A 22,234-nucleotide genomic window follows, 5' to 3' on the forward strand; every position below is an offset into this window, starting at 1 on the left:
CCCTCACACACACCCTGACACATGTGGTTCACACATGTCCTCGCAGTACTGTCCCCGCCTGCTCTCACCCCATTCATACATGTGCTCTCCTATACTGCTTACACACGTGCCCTGACAGCTTGCAGACACGTTCTCACAACACCATTCACATACACGCCCTCACACACTATTTACGCTTATGCCCTCACATATTCACACTGCCCTGACACACTGTTCACACACACATCCTCACACGCCATTCACAGTGCTTTCAACGTACTGTTCCTGTGCATACCATCACTGTTCATGCACACACTCATGCATGCTGTTCACACATACACCCTTACACATACTGCTCACACGAATGCTCTCACTGTTCACACACATGGCATCATATATATTGTTTGCAGAGTGCCCTGACACATATTGTTAACATACACACCCTCGGACACATTTTATACACCCACACACACACATATACACAGTTCGCACACACTAGCACATACACCATTCACAGGCCCTCAAACACCACATTCACATCATCTCTCACAGTGTTCACACACACCCCCCACACACCCATGCACACACACATGTGTATACATACTCTCATGGTCACTTGCCATCATGTTTACAGCTGAACTCCAGAACGCAGCTCAGATACCCACAGTAACAGGTGGTCACCCTGCTGCCTCCTGGGTCCCTGAGTCTCCCAGTGGGTGAGGTCCCAGGCAGGAAGTATGAAGGCATGACAGGCAGCGGCAGGCTTGGCAGGGCACATTCCGATCATGGTGAGGAGCCCAGGTTCTCTGTGGACACTGACATATTAGGGTTCATCCGAGCTGGACTCTCCTGGGGGTACCCATCCAGGTTCTCCAGAGAAACAGACAGGTCAGGGGAGTTATGTGGTTGATTTATGCAGTCACAGAGGCCGAGAGCTCCTGCAGCCTGCAGCTTGCAGCCTGTCTGAGATTCCCAGCAGCCCAACCCCCCAGCTCCCCAAGTCAGATTGGAGACCACTGTCCAGGAGGAGGCCTGGGTGAGGAGGCATCTCTCCTGTCCTCCTCCAGCCAGTCTGTCTCCCTCCCTGATTCTGCCAGTCCTCTGTTCAGCTCCTTCAGCTCTGCCTGGGGGCCCCTCTCTATCTTTTTGAAGATCTAAAATAAACTTTACTTAGCTTTGCAAACACTCAGGGAACTTTAGCTGCAATCCTGGAACATCTCTGCTCCAGCTGGCTGGTCCAGCCTCACCCTTGACTACAGCAGGTTCAGGAGAAGGGTGGCCCCGGGGCTGGTTACCCAGTGCTCAGGTGCCACCCCACTGCCAGGAGAGGGCTTGACTTTGCTGGAGCTGGGAGCAGAGGCTACCACTTGCTGGGTATCACAGCAGGGTCCAGCAAGCAGACAGGACCCAGTCTTCCTGCTTGGCCAGACTGAGGCCATGAACATGGCCAGACTGAGGCCATGAGTCCTCTGAGGCTGCTGGTGGCAGATGGCCCCAGGGGACGTGGTCTCACCCAAGGTGATACCTCGCAGTGTCCCCTAGCTGTGAGGAAAGGAGGCCTCTTAGCAAGGAGGTAGGGTAGTGGGAACCCAGCAGCAGGCAGCACCCCAGTGTTGCTGACAGTGTGGCAGTCTCAGCTGCCCCATGGCAGGTGTGTGTGTGCGTCTTACCAGAGACTGAACCCAGGGCCTTTGCACTGAGCTACACCTCCAGCATTTTTTAAAGCCTGGGGATGAAGCTCAGTAGCACCGCGCCTGCCTGGCAAGCACAAGGTCCTGAGTTCGATCCCCAGTACTGGAAAACAAAGCAAAAAAACCTTTTTTTTGTACCGGGGATCGAACTCAGGACCTTATGCTTGCGAGGCAGGTGGCGGAACCACTGAGCTACATCCCCGGCAAAACAAAAAATCTTCTAATTCTGAGAAAGGGTTCGCTAAGTCACCGAGGTGCCCAGGCTGGGCTCGTCGCATCCTCCTGCCTAAGCTCCTGGAGTGCTGGGACTGTAGGCGCGCTGGGCTCTTGGGGGAAATCAAGGCATCTGGCACAGCGCGAGCTTCCGGGCGAGGCTCCAGGGCGAGGGGCGTGGCCGGAGGGGCGGGGCGAGGCGGGCCGGGCTGGAGCGGGAACTCCGCCCCTTCCCCCCGCCCGCTCCCTGTCCTGCAGTGGACCCCAGGACGCGGGGACCGCGGCCTCTGCCCTGCGCCGTCCCAGAAAGGACCTGTGCTCGCTGCAAGCCAGGGCTTTGGGTGCGAGAGGCCGAGGCGATCTTCCCGCTCCCGGCCCCGCCCCGCGGCTCGGCTCGCACGCGATCCGGCGCCTCGCGTGACCGCCGAGGCCGCAGGAGGAAGCGAGCAGCACGCGATGCAGGGCGGGGGTTGGGGGAGGACCCTCCGTTAGGGCCGCGCGAGGCGAACCCAGGGGGATCCGTCTGGCTTCGTGCGCGGGTGCGGGCCAGGGGCGCTGTCCTCTCCAGCCGGGCCTGGGAACGCGACATCCTGCGGAGCCACCACCCACCCACTTCCCAGGGCAGCGCAGCCCAAGCCAGGGCTATCAGTCCCGTTCTCCACCTGGAGCTGTCTGTACCCAGCGCGAGTGGGGATACACAGGGCCATTGGAAGCTGGGGTCCCTGCCTGGGCAGCTCTGGGGACCCCAGGACTGGGCCTGTCTTCAGGATGGCCCAGCCACCGAAACCCAGTCTCACCAGGAGACCGGGGTGCCGGGGTAAAGGGTCCTGGGGGACAGGGAAGACCTCATGGGCATCCCTGGATGGTCACCACCTCCCGTAGGGCCCCTGTCCTCATCTGAGCCCTGTACTGTGGTGGTGCAGGCAGCAGCTTGGGAGACTCCAGGGGTCCTGTGTGCCTGGGCAGCCCAAGTCCGAAGGGAAGAGGTGAAACCCATCTGGACCCAGAATATGCAGAGGGCCCCAGCTTGAGCCCTGCATTTCTGACAGGCTCTGGGGACGCCAGGGTGGCCTGAGGAGGATAGACATCATGGTTAGCTCACCTGGACAAATTGACGGGGGCATGGGAGGGTGCAGGCTGCAGCTGTCCAGAGTGCTGCCCAGCTGGAGCTGGGGACGCCCCCCTAGCCTGAGTGACTGAACCACAGAATTGCCCCTCAAGCTCTGCTTTTACTTCTTCATAATCTGACCAGCAGCCTCCTCCTCTCCACAAGGCGGTAGGCCATAAAAGCTGAGCAGCTTTCTAAAGCACTCTGGTCCCCACTGAGTGAATTTCTCTGGGCAGTGGGGGTTCTGTTTGTGACACATCTTGGTCAGGGTCCGCCTCTGTGGGGCAGTGAGGGGTCACAGGATGCTGCCTTGGAAGCAGAGATCTGTGACATACCTGATGCTTGTGAGGAGCCAAATCGGTGAAACCAGCTACCTCAAGACAGGTCCTCTTGAGTGGAAAGTTCATGACTGGCTCATTATCCAAAGAAAATACTGATGGCCAAGTGCCACATTCAGTGCTGGGTCATATCACATCCCAGGGTCAAAACAAGAGGCCAGGGATGCGTCAGGCCAGGCCTGAGTGGATGGGGATGTTGGACTGAGGGTGCAAGTATCTTCCACCTTCAACTTTTGTCCAGAGCCTAAGAAACAAGGGAGACTTTGCCAGCCCAGCCTTCCTTGGAGGCAAAGCCACGAGGGGCCATCTGAGCCACCTGGGGCACCTAAGCCAGGTCCTTGCTGGGACCCGCCTATCCCCTGTCTCGAGTGGATGGCCCCACAGTCCACGTGCCAATTTGGATGCTCACTGTGGAGTTAGATGCCCAGGTTGGGTCCAGAAGTCACCACTTGGCAGTTGGGATGGGAACAGACCTCCATCTGACCTTGAGCTCTTCATTGCAGAGTGATTGGCCGTGTGGGTTGGGAACTGACACCAGGAATCTCTCTGTCCTTCAGGGACTGGGTACCCTCGAGCACCTCCAGCCCAGGAGGGGACTACGGAGAGCTCACATTTAGATGCTGACAGTAGTGGCATGTTAGGTCCCAGTGCTCGGGCCTCACAGGGTGCTGTAGACCCTGGGAACCTGGTCGAGGAGGGAGACTTGGCCATGCTGGAGGAGATGGGGTACTGAGGGCGGCTTCCTTGGGGTCAGACCACCTCTGCATTCTGGTCACTCCCCCTGCTGCCCTTGCTGACCTGGGACCTGGGCCTGGCTCCTCCTGCCCACTCTGTGGACCCACAGGACCATTGTGCAGGACAGCACCGTGGCTGCAGGCACAGCAGTGCCTGTGGGTGGAGCTGGGCACGTGTGAGGAACTGTGACTGGAGAGCTGCCTGGTGCCTGTGGCTCACCTGTCTGTTTCTCTTGACAGCCGTGCAGGAGACTCGCACCCTCTCACCTGGAGACAGCCCACAAGGAGGGGCCCCCGTGCAGGAGGGGCAGCTTCTGCTGGAGGTGAGTGTGGCTCCCTGAGGGGCCCTTCCCCAGCCTCCAGTTCACTAGAAGCCAGGGCTCCAGGACACTCACCAATGCACCAGGAGGGTCCCAAGGCTTTGGTTGGGGACAGCGGGCAGTGGTCAGGATCCTGGTACGAGGACCAAGTGGATGAGGCTGCCCATGAGTTAGCCAGGTCTGAGGGTCAGTCTGCATTCTGCGTCCTCTGCTTTTACTGCCCCAGTGAGAGAAACCCGGAAGAAACATCAAGCCATTTATCTTCCATTGAGCCCTGGCTACAAATCCAGCCTCTTCTGCTCCACCCTCTGCAACTCTTAACTGCACCCGCCTCACCCCCACCCTCTGCATCTCCATCCTTCACTCTCCAGCCTCCAGGACCCCATGTAGACCCCATGCCCTCCAGGTTCTCCTGATATTCCTGCTTACCAGTGCATTTTCTGAAGCCCTGGGTGTGCCTGCTAAGAGTGTGCCTGTTCTCTTCCTGAACGCCCTGCTGTGGGCCCCAGACCTGGAGAGGTACCATGCTGGTCCCAGCTGAGCTTTGGCTAAGCCTTTCCGTTCTACCCTAACAGCTCCCTGGGGCCTGGAAAGCCAGGACCTGCAAGTGGGGGGTAGGTCAGCTATATTTCCATCTCCTGCTGCCTGCAGCGTTCTGTAACTTCTTGCCAGTGGGACTTTCTGAGGAAGTCTTTAGAAGAGGCCCCAGGCTTGGGGTCCCCTGGAACCCACTCCCTCATTTGAGTACCTCAGCTAGTTGCATGGTTCCCATAGACGTGAAGACACAAGTTCCAGATCCAACACATGGGTTCATGGCTCTGTGGCCTGCAGAAGTTTCTAGAGGTTTGCTTTTACTGGGACCAGGAAGGTTGTGGGTGGTAGTGGTGGTGGGGCCTACTCATAGTTCAGGGCAGAAATTCTCAAACTTCAGAGATACATATTCTTTCTGAAGTTTAAGAATATCCCCAAAGTGGGCCGGGGATGTAACTCAGTGGTTCCGGTGCCTGCCTGGAAAGCGCAAGGTCCTGAGTTCGATCCCCGGTACCAAAAACAAAAAACAAACAAACAAAAAATATCCCCAAAGAGCAAAATAATTCAGGCAACTCAAACAACCAAATACGGCTTTTGCTTCCAGTCTTCAGGATCTGTAGGATAAACTTGACGGAGAGGTCCATGGCTGGCATCGTAAGTTCATGAGAAACTCAGAGGTTGTGTAGATGTCATGGAGCCTGAAGGCAAGGGTCTGTTACTGTAACATTAAGACTGAAAATCAGAGCCCTCGAGATCAAATCAAGGCCGTGGGGCCAGGCATTCTGTGCTAGGTCATCCGGCTCATTGTGCCTTAGTGCACACCTGGTGCTGGCTGGTGGCAGGAGAGTGACAGATGGGAGGTTGGGAGGGCAGAGAAGGGTCTGGAAACACACCCACGAATGGCACCGGGCCATGTGCAGCTCTGCCACTGTGCTTAGTGCCTTTGAGGCCCATCCATGCCCCTAAAAGGGAAGCTTCTGTGATGTGGACAAACCGTGTTCCACTCATCTCAGAGGGACCTTTGGGGGTCTCCAGTTCTGGGATTTCTGGACAGAGCTGCAGGGAGCACTCACATGCAGGTTTTTCTGTGAACACAGATGTTTGTTTCTCTGGGGCATTTACCCAGGGCGATTGCTGCTTTCTGTAGCAGGCTTTTAGCTGTGTAAGGAGCAACCCAGCTGTTCTCAAAGCTGACCCAGCAAGCCTGCCACACCCCCACAGCAGTGACAGCAGTCCCCATGGCATTGTACTTGGTTTTATCTTTTCCAAAGCCGTTGCACTGCCGGTAGGTGTGTACTGAAGTCACTTGGGGACAGTCTGTTTCTCCATGACCAAGTATGTTGAGTGTCTGTTCTTCTGTGTATTTGCCATCCATATGTTATCTTTGCTAAACTGAATATTTTCTCAGCATAGAACATCAGGCTGTTTGCCATTTTACTGTTCAGTTTGGAAAGTTCTTTTTTTTTTTTTCGTACCGGGGATCAAACTCAGGACCTTGTGCTTGCGAGGCAGGCGGCGGAACCACTGAGCTACATCCCCGGCCCTAGAAAGTTCTTTATGTGTTCTGACACATAGCTTCTGTCATATGTGTGGTTTGTAAAAGTTTTCTCCCAGCCTGTGGCTTATCTTTTCATCCTCTTGACTGGGTGATGGGGAGAATGGAAGTGTTTAATTTTGATGAAGTCAACTTTATTCATTTCTTTTTGTTGTAGGTCATAATTTTGATATCCTGCCTGGGAGCTCTTCACCTAACCTCTTTTTACAAAGATTCTTCTTGTATGTGTTCTTACACAGTTTCACAGTTGAACCTTTTATATTCTCTGTATTCTTCGTGTTGGCCCTTTCACTAGTACAAACTGTCAAACTTGAGTAAGTACAGTTAGTCTTCGCATCAGATAGATTGAACCTTCTAATTTTGTTCTTTTACATAATTGTCCTGGCTACTCTAGTTCCTTTGTCTTTCCACAAAGATTTTAGAATTAGCTTACAGAAACTCCCAAGGAGGTTTTCCTGGGATTGTTAAACCAGTTAAGTGATTTGGGGGATCCACCCCCAACATTACTGCCTCAGCATGGTGATCTCTCCTTGTATTTAGGTCTTTAATTTCACCATTGTTTCTTAGATTTCAACACATAGGTTGTGCATGTTTATGTTAGATTTGTACCTAAATATTTTGTTTTTGTTGTTTCTATAATTTAAACCTTAAAAATTTTCAATGTTTCATTGTTTTTCTAGGTTTACCATTAATCTTGTGACATAGGGCTGGGGATTTAGCTCAGTGGTTCTGCCACCCGCCTTGCAAGTACAAGATCCTGAGTTCGATCCCCGGTACCAAAAAAAAACCCCCAAAACCAAACAAATCTTGTGACATTGCTAAACTCATTAGTAGTTCTCAAAGCTTTTTGAGAATCTATGAGGTTTTTTTTACATTGATTTCCATGTCATCTGAGATTAGAAACAGTTTTTTATCTGCTTTTAAAAAATCTACCTGCTTTCTTCGTCCTACCTATTGCATTTCCAGGACTTCCAGGGCCACCTAGGATTGGTGAAGAGGACATCTTTGGTTTGGTCCTGATCTTCCAGGAAAGACTTCAGTCTTTTAATGTTAAATGTGATACCAGCTTAGGTTTTTGGCTTGGTTTTTTGTAGATGATTTATCAAATTTTCCTCTGTTCCTTGTTTTCTGAGAGTTTGTATGAGTTTTTTTTTTGTTACCAGGGATTGAACTCAGGACCTTGTGCTTGTGAGGCAGGCACGGTGTCACTGAGCTAGTTTCCTGGCCCCTGTATGAATATTTTATAAGATGCTTTTACTGTATGTGTTGAACTGATTATGGTTTTTCTTTCTTTAGACTGATAATATATCGCAAATTACACTTGTTACAGTGAAGTGTTATAGCTCATATTACAGCCACGTGTTACAGCTCTGTGTGATAGCTATTCAAAAGTCTCTAGAGGCAAAGAAACCGAGGATGGCACTTGGAGAGGTGAAGGAATCCTTTATTACACTGACAGGCTCAGAGGAGTTCATACTCAGAAGTCTGAGCTTCGAACAGAAATGGAAGCAGCCTTATATAGAGATCTTCGGGGTAGAAGGCAAGCCCATGTACCGGGTGAGCATGCTTGTAAAAGCAGAGGAGTGGAGTTAACAGAACATTCTTGGAAGTCTGGAGGAATATTGTGCAGCTCAAACAGTTACATTGCTTGAACAGAACATCTTATGGCAAAAATGTTGGAGTGGGGGCATGACAGCAGACAAAGGTCTGCCCTGTTGTGCATTATTTCCTTATCACATTGACTTTCAATTGTTAACCGATCTTGCATTATCAACATAGGTCTCATTTACACGTTGCTGCATTTAATTTGCTAGTATTTATGGGAATGTTTATGTCTATGTTCATGAGAAATACGTTTTGTAATTTTGTTATAATATCTATCTACTCTTGGTATCATGGTAACTGCTGGCTTCACTAAATTGGTTGAGGGATTCCCCTTCTCTGTCCTCTGGACAAGACTGTATGGAATTGGCATTATTTCCTCTTGAAATAGGTTTGGCTAGTCTGGGTCTTTTTTTTTAAAGTTTTTAAAACTATGAATTCAAGTACTTTAGTAAGTGTAGAATTTTTGTAGTTATTTTTGTGTTACTTTTACAAGTTATGTCTTTTGAGGAATGGATCAGTTTCATCTGCATTGTTAAATATGTAGGAGCACAGGTGGTCATGATGTTCTGTGTCGATCTTTGTCTGTAGTTCCTGCTTTCTCTCAGTTTTTCCTGGTTAGTTGGTTTTGAATTCTGTCGATTTTATTGATTTTTTTCTAAGAAGCAACTATTGGTTTCATTGAGTGTTTTCATGGTTTTCGTTTCTAGTTTTACTAATATCTGTTTTTATCTTTATTATTTCCTTCTTTTTGCTCAGTTTGAATTTAATTTCCTGTCCCTTTTCTAGGTTTTTTTTTTCTTGGTACTGGGGATCAAACGCGAGTCCTTGGGTTTGCAAGGCAAGCGGCGGAACAACTGAGATAAATCCTGAGCCCTCTAGTTTTTTTTTAAAGGTAGAAATTTAGATTGTTGAATTTGTCACACTTTTGTTTATTGCTTAATTTTTATCTATTCAGTTTTTATTAAATTAATTTCCACTCTTACATTTGTAATTTCTTCGCACTATGCTGTGAACTTAATTATTTGATTTTCCTCTAGCTTCCTAAGATGAGGCTTAAATAGTTGATTTCAAAGTATTTTTACTTTATAAGTATTTAACACTATAAATTTCTCTCTAAGCCTTTAACTGCATTGCACAAATTTTAATATGTTGTATTTTATTTTCATTTAGTTCAAAATACAGGGTTTGCAAAATATAGGAATACATTAGGAAAAGAAAAACTTGAATAATTATTTTAATACTAAATTTACTGAGGCATCATGAGATTAATACAAGCTACCTTTGTTGGCCTCTCCAATTACCAGAGGCTTTCAAGGTGGTGGCCATGAGCTTCTAGATATTTATTAGTACAGCAGACTGTGGAAGTGTGTGTACATCTTTTTGGCAGACTCTGTATTTTCTAATTTTCCTTGGGACTTTCTCTTCAACTTATGAGTTACTTAAAAGTGTGTTGTAGGGGCTGAGGATTTAGCTCAGTGGCACCGTGCCTGCCTTGCAAAAGCAAGGTCCTGAGTTCAATCCCTGGTACCAAAAAAAAAAAGTATGATGTTTAATTTACAAATATTTGGAAATTTTCCAGGTATTTTGTGTTATTGAATTCTAGTTTAATTTCATTATGGTCAGAGAACATAGTTTTTCATGATTTCTATTCTTTCAAATTTAAGAGGGTGATTTTATGACCTTGAACTTAGTCTCTCTTGTTGAATGTTTCTGATGCCCTGGAAAAGGTTGTTGGCTATCATTGAGAGAGGTGTTCCGTAGACACCAGTCACAGCAAGTCACCGACACTGCTCAAGTCTTTTATATCATTGTTAGTTTTTTTTGGTCCAATATCAACCTGAGAGAGGAGTGTTGACATTGTCAGGTATAACTGTGGATTTTTATATTTTTTCTTTCAGTTCTTTCAGTTTTTGCTTTGTGTATTTTGGGATTCTGTGAGAGGAGGCATACTCAACTAGGCTGTTATTATGTTTTCTTCATGAATTGACTCATGAATTGCCTCTTTACGAAGATAATTTTCCTTGTTCTTTTTTTTTGGTACCAGGGATCGAACTTGGAAGCTTGAGCTTGCGAGGCAGGCACTGGAACCACTGAGCTAAATCCCTGGCCCTCCTTGTTCTTAATCTTAGTCTGTACTAATATATCCATGGTAGTTTTCCTATGATTAATGTTTCCTTGTCTGTTTACTTTTAATCCACTTATCATTATGTTTAAAGGGCATTTCTCATTTGCAGTATAAAGTTGGGCCTCCCTTTCAATCCAGTCTGACCATCTACATCTTTGAATAGGTGTGTTCAGGACACATTATTAGGGTAACTACTGATGTTATTGGACTTAATTTATCATTTCTTAACTTGCTTTGTTTCCCTAATCCATCTTTTATGCCCTCTTTTTAATTATGGGAGTCTTTACTAGCATTCCATTTTAGTTTATCTTTTGGGTAAATGTTTGAATTTTTTAATAGTTGCTCTAAGGATTATAACATATAAATTCCACTTTTACCATTCAAAGTTAAAGTTTTCCTACTGCAAGTGAAGCAAAGAAGCCTTAAAGCGTGTTAATCATTTTGCTCCCTTCCTTATGCCTGTGCTATACACTACACTCACATACATGAAACCCTCCAGATGCATCATTTTTGCTCTTAATAGTCATACTTTTTTTTTCTCCCCCCTGGTACTGGGGATTGAACTCAGGACCTTCCGCTTGTGAGGCAGGCGGCAGAACCACTGCGCTAAATCCCCAGCCCCCAAGATCTTTTTATTTGCCTAATTTTTTCTTTTTGTGTTTTGCTCAGTACAGAATTCTGGGCACACAGCTCTTTTTTCTCTCAGCACCCTGAAGATGTTGCCCACTCTCTTTTGGTCTCCACAGTTTCTGATACGAAATCCATGGCCATTCACATTCTTAGTCCTGTAGGTGAGGCGCCGTTCTGCTAGTTACATTTACAATTATTCCTTCTCTTTGGTTTAATTTGTCTTTTCTTTTTTTTTTTTTTGGTACTGGGGATCGAATTTGGGACCTTGCGCCTGCAAGTCAGGCAGTGGAACCACTGAGCTACATCCCCAGCCCTCTCTTTGGTTTAATTTTGATGCTTAATTATGATGTATCTGGGCTTGGGTATTAGATATTGCCTGTTTGCTGATCTTCTTGAACCTATACATTTTTTTTCACCAAATTTGAGAAATTTTCAGCCATTTAGCTTCATAATTTGTTTATAGTATCATCTTTGTGTTCTAGTGCAGGAACTCAACTGAAAGAAATGTTAAGCCTTTTTATATTGTCCGACAGTTCCTGAAGCTTTATTAGATTTTCTCAGTATTATCTCTCTCCAGTTGACTTGTCATTAACTTTATTGATTCTTTTCTCTATCACTTCTGTTCTACTATTGAGCTCATCCAATGAAATGTTTATTTCATATATCTTCTCAGATCTAACATTTCCATTTGATTCTTTTTAAAGAGTCTTTTTATCAGTTAGCTTTTTATCATTTTTTTTTTTTTTTAATTTCAAGAGTGTTTACCTTTACCTTTTACAGTGTGGTGATCTTTGCTGTTTTAGAACCTCATCTGAGAAATATGTCATTTCATCATTTAATAGTTAGCATTTGTACATTGGTCTTTCCCTTAAGTTCCATCTTCTGGTTCTTATTATATTCAATAGTTTTAGATTGTATAGTAGGCAGAATAATGTTCCCAAAGTTGTCCACATACAAATTCCCAGAGCCTGTGAATACATTACTTTACATGGTAAAAGAAACTGTGCCAATGTGATGGGGGAACTGTCCTGGGCTATCTGAGCAGGCTCAGTGTGACTCTAAGAGTCCTTGAAAGTGGAAAGCCTTTCCTGCCTGAGCACCAGAGAGAGATTATCCTGGTGACTTTGAATATGGAAGAAGGCAGGAGCCAAGGGATATGGCAACCTCTAGAAGCTGAACAGGCAAGAAAGCAGTTCTCCCCTCCAGGCTCCAGCAGGGACACAGCCTGTTAGAACCTTGGTATTAGCCCCTTCTGTGGTTTGAATGTGATTTAATTGCTCATTCATATCCCTTATGGGCCCTTTGTGCTTGAGGTCTCTGCCCCCAGGGAGCTGAGGTCATGGGCTGTGCCCTGTAAGGGGACTGCAGGACCTCATCTCCCTCTGACTTCCTGTCTGGCAGTGTTGCTTTTCCTCCACACACACCTGCCTCACCAGCGGCCACACCGGGGGCCCTCAGCCCAGCACTTTCACTTTGCAGGTCAGCTCCACTGGTGTCGTCATAGAGATGAAAACTCATGAATGTACCTGCATTTCAACCTCTGTGATTCTAGCTTGCAGAATTATAAGAAAATATATTTGTGTTGTTTTAGGCCACTCACTTTGTAGTGATTTGTTATAGCAGCAACAGGAAACTTGGTCAGATCATATCCTGGACATTTTTCCCATATGCTGTGAGACTCTAGATCACGGCAATCTTTGTGGGCCTTGATGACTTTTGGTTTTGTTTGGTGTAGCAGCAAGTGCTGTCAGGCCCTTTGTGTGTCAGCTCCAGGCTCCTCAGTGCCACACAGGTTCCTGCACAGTGTCTGTCACATCTGATGTTCAGCCCTCCCTCTCTTGCACATGTGCAGAGGGGTGAGTGAAGGTAGTAGGGGCTCACATGCAGCTGTACACACAGTAAGGTTGGGGAAGGGGTTCCTCTAATACCGTGGCCATAGGGAGAAGGTGGTGGTGCTGGCAGAAGTTCATGCTTTCCGATGTCAGCACATGTATGGTCATCTCTGCAGGGTCCCAGGAGGCTGTGGTGCTGGCTGCCGGGGCTCCTTACACCTGCCACAGGTCAGGCTGGGACTGGCCCAGTGAAGCCTGAGCAGAAGTGGCTCTGTCCTGGGTGGCCGGAAACTGAGCATACTCAGGGGCCAGCAGTATGAGGGGCTGGTGTCAGCCGGGTCACCATCAGCCAGGGTGAGCACCAATGCTGGATGACCACAGGGTTTTGGGACTTTGGTTTCAATCCTCAAGGCCTCTAGGGGAGGCTGAGCTGACAACAGTTTGCATCCAACTGGAGGGCCACAGTCACAGAGGAGGCTGAAACAGAAAGGGGCAGAAGGGTGCTATGGCCGGGCCAGAGCACAGACACAAATCCTTACCCAGGACCAGGGTGCAGGGTTTCCTCAGTTGTGCCACACTGAGCACAGTCAGACACCATGGGAGAGAAGGGACCCAGTAACTGTGACCTGAACTAGGAGAGATTGGCTGTGCTGTTCACAATTGAAGTCCCCCTGGGTGGGCCAGGTAGGACGCCCACCCACGGATCACATGTGCAGCAGGCAGCACTGGGTCTGGCAGATTGTGCTCCTCAGGACCCAGGGCAGGAGCCAGCTGCCCAAGGAGCCAGGGGCCAAGGCAGGGAACCCAAGGGACTGAGGACACAGGGCCAGCTTTCGGGAGCAGGAGTCACTGGCAGATCAAGCTGAAGGTGTGCATTGATAGGAGAATGTTGTGGGTTCAGATGGTGTCCGTGGTGTCTTTGTGATTTCATACCCAGCCACCACACACAAAATAGAAACAGCAGTGGGCGTCCCTGAGCACTGGGGCAGTCAGGCACAGGTGCTGGACACAAGTCACATTCTCAAAGGGAATGGAAGAAGCCAGGCACAATGGTGTGTGCCTGTAATCCCAACACTCAGAAGGCTGAGACAGGAGGATTTCCCTGAGTTCAAGGCCACCCTGAACTATATAGCAAGACCCTATATCAAAAACCCCCAAACAAATCAAAGCGAATAGAAGAGATCAACATCAAATCTGTCACTACAAGAATCCCACAGGCTAGAGAGACCAGAATGAGTCCCAGCACTGGGACAGAAGAGGCAGGAAGTTGTTAGCCATGCAGGCTCTGCCATTCTGGGGAGCATGAGGGTCTGAGCAGCTGGGCAGGACCCTGGCCTGTTGAGACAGTGGACAGAGCCCTGGACACAGGTCTAGACTGGCCATCACCTGCTCCAAGGCACCAACCCACGTCCTGCAGGTCGCTTGGGGAATCTCATCACCAGGGAGGAACAAAAGATACCACATAGAGGCTTCCCCATCAGCACAGTCTCTACCCAGGGCCAGTGCCTGATCACCAAGTGGAGTGAGGACCACATGGCACTGGACCCTTTGGAAAGAGGCCAGCGCAAAAGAAACAAAACCCATACCCAGGAGAAAGCCAACTCATAGGATGCAAGGAGTACAGAATGAAGGAAACAAAAAGACAAAACTATCTGTTGTCAGGACCCACGGAGACACTGGAGGTGTGCCAGTCAGATGAGAAGGGCTGGACTGAGGAGGGGAACATAAGCTGAGATAGGCCCACATTCACAAGCTGGAAAGCAAGACCCTAAAACCCAGGGGAGGCACTGGGTGTTCAAATCACAGGAGCCTTTCTGGGAGTAAAGGAAAAAGAAGTGAAAATAGAAGAAAGCCAGGGATTTCCAGCCCCAGAGACGCCTGTCTGCAGAGTACCAGAAAGTTCTGGAAATATTTAGAAAGTTCCAGAATGGTGTAGAGCTGAGGGAGGAGTTTCTGATTGAAAGGTCTGGAGGGATCGCCGAGATACCATAACCTGGGAGTGAAAGAACCGTAAATGGTCGCAGGGGGTACAGCTGGCAGGACTCAGGGCCATGTGGGAAGCTGGCAAAGCTGGAAGAGGGTGTCCTACTCAGAGCTCCCATACACAGCATCTCCCTCACGCAGTCTGGTGTCACCTCTACTCACCATCACATGCTCCCTCAGTAGGTAGCCCACACATGCACACCTCCGCCCTGACCTCCAGGGTTACCGTTGTGCTGGTGTGTGCTTCCTGGCAGAGCCAAGCAGAGCATTCTTGGAGCCCTTCTCTGCCCTAAACAACCCTGTCTGCCCTTAGTTAGCACTGTGCCTGTGGAGGTGGCTTTCTGTGCACTGACTGCCCCATTACTGGCTCACCTGGCTAAGGTCTGGATGGCCTCCCATAAGCTTCATCCCCACCAGGAAGGTGAAGAGGTGAGGCTGGGTAACCTGAGAGGTGGACGTCTGCCCGGACCCTGTGAGGAGGATGGGCTGTGGGTGTGAGGGGCAGGAACTGGGCCAGGGGTGGGGAGATGGTCATCTTTGCTAGGCTTTGGGTGCCATGTGACTTTTAACCTTAATTCATTTGTCCCGTTAGTTCATCTTGTCAGATACTAGAATTGCCACTTGGCTTACCTTGGCTTTGTGCTGGGTGCACCTTTTTTCATCCTATCTAAGGCTGCTTCTTTTGGACAGTAAGCATCCCTGCCTTGTCATCCCTGCCCACTGCCTTGCAGGCACTGTCAGGGCACGTAGTGGTGGGGGTACACGGCCACACTGTCATACTTGATATCCCATGTGATTTGCCCAGAGCATTTTGGTCTGGTTTTGCTTTGCTAGTTTCTTCCTTAGGTATATTTATCGAGAGCCATGCTGGCTCTGCTCAATGGTCTGGTCCAACATTCCTACATGTGGGATCTCTGAAGCTCCTGTCCAGTGGGCACCAGCAGCAGGAGCTCAACAGTGGCCTGTGGCCTGTGCCCGGGGACGCAAGGCTGCCCTGGCCTCTGCAGTGAGGGTTACCTCTGGAGAGAGGCCCATGGGAAGGAGCCCTGTGCCAGGGTGGTCCCCTAACTGGATGCGTCCCTGTGCAGGGTGGTCCCTACAGGTAGCAGCTCGTCAGCACCAGCTTCCCTCACCTCTGGATCTTTTTAAGATAGCAGAAATCAATGCATATATTTTATTTTTTTCAATAAAAGTACATTCACCCCTCCAATACAAACTATATAATATTATTTTTTAAAAATTTAGTAAATATATTTTCTGTAAATGACTAGTAATATGTCTACAAAGAGCTGAATAAAATTTGAAAGAATAAAAAGCAAAGAAGGAATGTTCACCTTACTAGATATGAAGACATATATTTAAATCACAATTATCAATCTCGTGTGGTGATGTTATAGGACAAATCAATGGAACAGAATTGACAGATTAAAAATAGTGCCCAGTGTATACATGGGAACTTGATAAATAATAACAAATGAAATGCAAAGATTTTTCTGGGAGATTATGTTGGGAAAACCAGTTTACCAAGTAATGAAAATAAAGTTGAATAACTATCAGAGGTCGTTCAATCCTCCAACTGCCCAGAATGGGGAATGGCTAGGGCTAAAGAGAAAAAGACAATAGAGACTTGTGTAGTTTCAAAGTATATGGGGGCTGGGAGGTCAGTGCCTCAGAGCAGACAAAGCCAAAGACGACGAGCTTGCCACTATTTATTGGATTCATGGGGAGTATCAGATGACTCAGAGGGCAGAGGTAATCCTAGGCTGATGAGGGTTTTAAACTTTTTTTTTGGGTACCGGATCAAACTCGGGAGTTTCCACCTGTGAGGCAGGTGGCGGCACCACTGAGCTAAATCCCCAGCTCTGATGAGAATCTTACGCTGATGAAGATCTTAGCTCCATGAGGAGTTTAAGTTGTTAGGAGCAACACGTTCTTACAACAGTAGGTGGGATGAGTTAAGGTGGTAAGAAATTTATCCATCCCCAGGTGAAAACCGTTCTCTTTTTGTATTACTACTCTGTTCTCAAACAACCAGGATGTCTTCAGCTTATGTGATCTTGCCCTTGAGCATCACAGCATCATGGGACTATTGAGGCCTCAGACAGTTATAATCATAATTTAATTGTGAAATGAGTTTTCCTCAAAATTATGTAGAATGGCTCCTGACACATAACAGCTATCCATACAACATCCTATATTAAATGGTGAATTTCCGAAAAATTAAAGATATAAATAGGAAAGGTAAAACTATACAGTTAATAGAAAAATGATATCTGTGACCTGTGAGGAGGGGTCTGTTAAAACTCTAAACACATATACCACTCCAGGAAGAATTTGACTCTATGAGACTTAGAGTTGATGACAAATTAGTTTGATGAAAAAAAATGCTTGCAATATTTAAAGTTGATAAGGGACCAATATCTGAATCACTCCAAAGCTCCCTTAATCAACATGAAAAGAAATGGAAACCCAGTTTTTAAAAAAAATCAGTAAGTGATGTATTTGTAATAAAGGTAAAAAGAAATGTATCCAATACATACTAGGAAATAATGAAATGCCAGTTATCATTAGATATCCCCATCAGATTAGCAAAAATTAAAAATTAGAAAATCCTCGTGTTAGAATAGGGGAACAACAACAAATCCTATTTCACTGCTGTTGGGAAAGAAAACAAGTATAGCTAAATTGGAAAGCACTCAGTCAATTCCCATACATCATCAAGTGTTTTTCCCCTTGATTTTAAAAGTTAATTTTATTGGTACACTTTTGATACACGTAATGATCACATTCACCACAGGGAATTTGTATCTGTACTTACTGTATCTTGGTTCTTACTTTCCCCTCCCCTCCTTATTTACAAAAGCTTTGTTTCCATTTTCCCTTCTATTTTCTTTTTTTCCTTTTCTCTTCCTCCCATCCGTCTTGACCTCCCCTTATCCCCTTCTCATTCGAACACTGTCTTCTAGCTTTCCAATATCAATCATCCATCTTGGTCCTTTTTTACCTTTTAGTTTCTCACACCAGAGAAACAGTGCAATATTTAAACATGTGTATCTGATTTATTTCACTGAAAAGTACGATCTCAAGGCGCATCCATTTACCTAGAAATATCTCAAGTTTATCCTTCTTTATGGCAGAGTAGTACTCAATTGTATATAAATATGTATCTTCTTCTTGGTGCCGGGATCGAATTCAGGGCCTTGCACTTGCAAGGCAGGCGACAGAACCACTGAGCTAAATCCCAGGCCCAATACATAGCTTCTTTATTCATTCATCTGTTGATGGGAATTTGGGCTCTTTCCAAAATTTAGCTATTATAAATTGTGCTGCTATTAACAAGGGTGTGCATATATCGCTGTTGTGTGATGCTTTTTGGGAAGATACCTAGAAGGGGGATAGCTGGGTCAAATGGAGCCTCTAGTTTTAGTTTTTTGAGGAATCTCCATACTGACTTCCACAGTAGTTGTACCAGTTTTACACTCCCACCAACAGTGGAGAAGGGTTCCTTTTCCCCCACAGCTTTGTCAGCATTTGTTACTGGTTGATTTCTTGATAGCAGCCATTCTCTCTGGAGTGAGATGGAATCTCAGTGTTGTTTTAATTTGCATTTCTCAAATAACCAGTGATGTTGAACATTTTTTTCATTTATTAATTTGCCATTTGTACTTCTTCATCTGAGAAGTATTTATTCATTTCAGATGCCCATTTTTGGATTGAGTTTTCAGATTTGGGAGGTCAGATTTTTTTTGAGTTCTTTGTATATTCTAGATACTGGTCCTTTGAGGAATAGCTGGTAAATTTTTTTTTCCCATTCTGTGAGTTGTCTCTTCATTCTGTTGGTGGTTTCTTTTGCTGCGCCAAAGATTTTTAATATGATGAAATCCTGGTTGTTGATTCTTTGTCATATTTCCTGTGAGATCAGGGTTTTGTTCATGTCTTCAAGAGTTCTACCTATCCTTTCTTCCAGTAGATTAAGTGTTTCTGTTTTAATATTTAGATCTTTGATCCATTTCTATTTTAGTGTGGTGGATGGTGAGAGATATGGGTCTAGGTTTAACCTTTAGCATGTAGAAAGCCAGTTTTTCCAGCACCATTTATTAAAGAAGCTGCCTTCTAGTGAAGGTGTTTGGCCCCTTCGTTAAAGATAAGGTGGCTGGGCGCATTTGGAGTTGTTTCTGCATCTTCCATTCTGTTCCACTGAATGGGGTCTGGTTGTTTCCTGTACCTCCAGATCCTGCCCGGGGTCCTGTCCCCATGTGGCCCAGGTCCCACCCCTGAGGGACAGTGCCAGGGCACCTGGGAGGGGCAGGAGCAGGGCACTGACATTTCCTCCATAGCTCCCTGACTGCTCCCCCAAAGTCCCATCCCAGGCTGCAGTCCCCACTCGCCACACCCTACCCCGGGAAGTCGCAGCCACCCCAAGGCCCTCAGGCTTTCTGGGGGTGAGCTAGGAATTCCCCATGTGGCTGGCACTGGAGGCCAAGGTCGTGGTTCTGTGCTTAACGGAGCAGCCAAACCCTCACGTGGAGGTAGCAGAGGTCCTCTGGGCTGGGCCCCTTGCAAACAGGAACATTTGCTGAGTCACCACCCCCGCCTGATGAGGGGACTTTCTCCAGTTCCCAGAAAGGAGCATGCACAGCTTGGAGGGCTGAACGAGCGCAGGCTGCCAACCATCCTGCCTGGCCCTGCCCAGCACAGCCACGTGAGATGGCCACCGAGCTACACTGAGCCCAGCACAGATTCCTGAGAGGTTTCCACGAGCCAAATGCCTCTCACACTTGAGGTGTAGTGGTGGGAGACCTTCTTCACCTTCAGGCTGTGGTTCTTCTAAAGAAAGACCTAGAAATCTACTTCCCATTAGGATTTCAGGATGGGAAGTTGGACTGACACCTGGTCATGTCCTGTGTGAGGGATGGTGTGTACTGGGTGCTTCCACATGCTGCTTGCTGCACAGGTCAGGAGGCAAACTGAGGAGGACACAAAGCCAACAGCCAGAGCTCCAGGGCCAGAAAGGAGGACCAGAAAGGTAGAGCAGTCATCAGGGTCAGAGGAACCCTGCAGATAGAAGCAGGATGTCCCAGCTTAGGGCTGGTCCTTCTGTCTGTATGGGTTCCTGCAGGCCTGGCACCCTCGGGCTCTGTGGGGCTCACAGGAGCCATGGGTGGAGAGGGGACACTTCGTACAACCTCCTCTGTCTCTGGCCTTCAGAGTAATGGGGTTGAGGGAATGAAGCTGAGGCTGCCTGTCCTATATACCCTGGAGGAACCCCGAGTGTCAGGGTCAGAATGGTCTGGCGCCATAGCTGGCTTCCTGCAGTGCATCCTTACCCTGAGCCGTGTCTGCATTCAGGGCACAACCGGTTTTCACAATTTTAAAGCATGGCTCTCTAGAGAGCAGTTTAGCACTTCGGTTGGAAGTCATACTTCAGCACAGTGCCTTGTTGTGTTTGATAATGGTGGGTGCTGATGCTGGTTCCACTCAGCTGGATGTGCCCAGGGCCGCTGTCCTAAGGGAGCATGTTCTGCCTGAGCTTTAAGGCTGTGGGAGGGTCCTGTGGCCCCCCAGGGACCCAGCTCTGCGTCCCAGATGACTGAGTCAGCTGTGTGCTCACCTGGAAGAGGGAGCAGGAGTCTGGCCAGTGTTTCCACCTGTGGGGAGGGGAGGCAGAGTGAGGGTGTGGCCTGGGGGCTCCACATGTGTCCCACCCTGCTTGTCACTGAGGCACTGTACAGCTGAGGGGCCTTTGCCGCCCCATCTGCCTATGGCCCTCAGGAGCTGCTTTCAAGTGCTGTGACTGCTTGTGGCAGAGTGGAGGCTGTGTTTACTGTTTGTGGGATCTATAAACAGCCAGTCATTCCGCTCCCCCAAGAGCACTGCTTGCACGCACGCAAGCCCCAAGCAGCGGCCTGCGAGTGATCTGGCTCCAGGAGGCCAGGCCAGCTGCCCTGCCGCCTGCCTGGTGCCGTGCTCGCGTGACAGTGGCCTGTTGCTGCATGGTTGCCATGGCAACTGCTCTCAGGGGAGCCACTCGCTCCCCACTTCCCTGTGCCAAGGGGGACTGAGAGAGGGCTGCTGAGAATTGTTCCTTCTTCCCTCTTTTTTTCCCTCTGCTGTGACCTTGACAAAAATAATCTTTGAAGTACTTGCTGGCTATTTTTCTGCCATGGGACTGGAAGAAATCAGGATATTCAAAGAGTTTGCCAAAGGAAGTCCAGCTTTGTAAAGCACTTGCCTCCCTTGCTGCAGAGGGCTAGGGGCAGGGCATTCCTGGGGCAGGGCAGAGAGGGGTCCGCCCTGGGGACGCCTGTCCCTGAGATCCCCAGCCCTGGAGACCCTCACCTCTGCAGCTCCCCGTCCTAAGCAGCAGAGCTGAGAGGATGCTGGCCTCTGGAACCTCTGAGCCCCCCTAAGCAGCAGGTGCAGAGTGCCATGCGTTTCAGGAATTGAGTGTAGACAGGATTTATTTTTCTCCTTTAAAAAAAACTTAAGCCTAACCTTAGAGCCAAATCCTTGTTTCCATTTGGAAAAGTGATCTCATTTTCCATGTACCATGTTAAAAGAAAATTGTGGGATTAAAAAGAGAGAGAGAGAACAAACAAACGTTCACGATGCATATTTGAAAGATGGTCCCACATGTGTAAAAGTATTTGGCGTGACGATTCTGGACTAGAAAGTCAATCTGATATTGAATCCATATGATTCCACAAACAGTACTTTATGGTCTTTAAAAAAAATTCTGCCTTGTGAGTTAAAATTAAGATTGTTTTTGCTTGTGACTAATCTCATAAAATCTTTTTTAAGAAGACATTTATATACTCAACCCTTGGAAATGCCTTTGAACTATTATTAGTAGGACATCCTCAGTATGTGGCGGCCGCTGAGGGGAGGCCTTCTGGCCTGGTGGGCACGGCCTGGGGTGGCGATGTCGCTCTGCAGTGCAGACGCCTCGGGAAGGGCCCTGGGAGAGAAGCAAGGTGTGCGCCATCCCACCACCCGGGTCCACACAGCAGCCCTCCCTCCTGTCGTACTTTACCTGTGCCACCACCCCACTGCATAACTGGGGTAGCGAATGGCCACTGCTGGGACGGCCAGGCCGAACGCCTGTCAGCAGCAGAGATGTCTTGTTTTCTGACTGCCCTTGGTGCACCTCACCATTACCCTGTCTGCCTGTGCCCACCAGCACAGGCAGTGCCGGCCTGCAGGGCCCTGGGGTCTGGGTCTCCCCATTCTGGGGCGCAGCACCAGCTCCTGGCCAAGTTGGGGGCGTCCTTGGAGACACTATCCCACCTCTGAGCCCTGTAGGCTGGGTGCCAGGATGGGCTTTGCAGGCTGCCTGACTGTGACCCCGACACCCGTGGCAGTGGGTAGCATCAGCCAGCTCTCCTGGCCATGGCCCCAGAAGCCTGGGCCACCGCTGGTGCCAGCCCAGGCCTCACCACCCTGCTGTGCCCACGTCCTGCTGAGTGTGGTCCTGGATCCAGGAGCTGTCAGATTCCTGCACGTTTCCCCCGGGACTGAAGGCAGTTGGGGCAGGACCCTAGGTTCCAGGGCAGATGGAGCCCTTGAGGAAGATGTGAGCATGGCTGTGGA

General features: G+C 48.3%; 1 protein-coding gene across 4 annotated transcripts in view; it reads left to right on the forward strand.

The window, feature by feature from the left end:
* The window catches only part of Ahrr (aryl hydrocarbon receptor repressor), an 83,626-nt gene that overhangs the window by 36,288 nt on the left and 25,104 nt on the right, over window positions 1-22,234 (forward strand). For 3 of the 4 annotated variants that reach the window (XM_087189148.1, XM_087189150.1, XM_021258558.2), the window contains one exon: window positions 4,304-4,386. In XM_087189148.1, the coding sequence (XP_087045274.1) occupies window positions 4,304-4,386 (83 nt within the window). Of the gene's footprint in view, window positions 1-2,355; window positions 2,701-4,303; window positions 4,387-22,234 lie in introns of those variants that run through there. The other variant, XM_021258560.2, reaches the window with a different exon arrangement.

The sequence above is a fragment of the Heterocephalus glaber genome, unplaced genomic scaffold, assembly GCF_053883595.1.
Source record: "Heterocephalus glaber isolate CG9 unplaced genomic scaffold, H.glaber_assembly_v1.0 deba00001537, whole genome shotgun sequence".
Taxonomy (NCBI): domain Eukaryota; kingdom Metazoa; phylum Chordata; class Mammalia; order Rodentia; family Bathyergidae; genus Heterocephalus; species Heterocephalus glaber.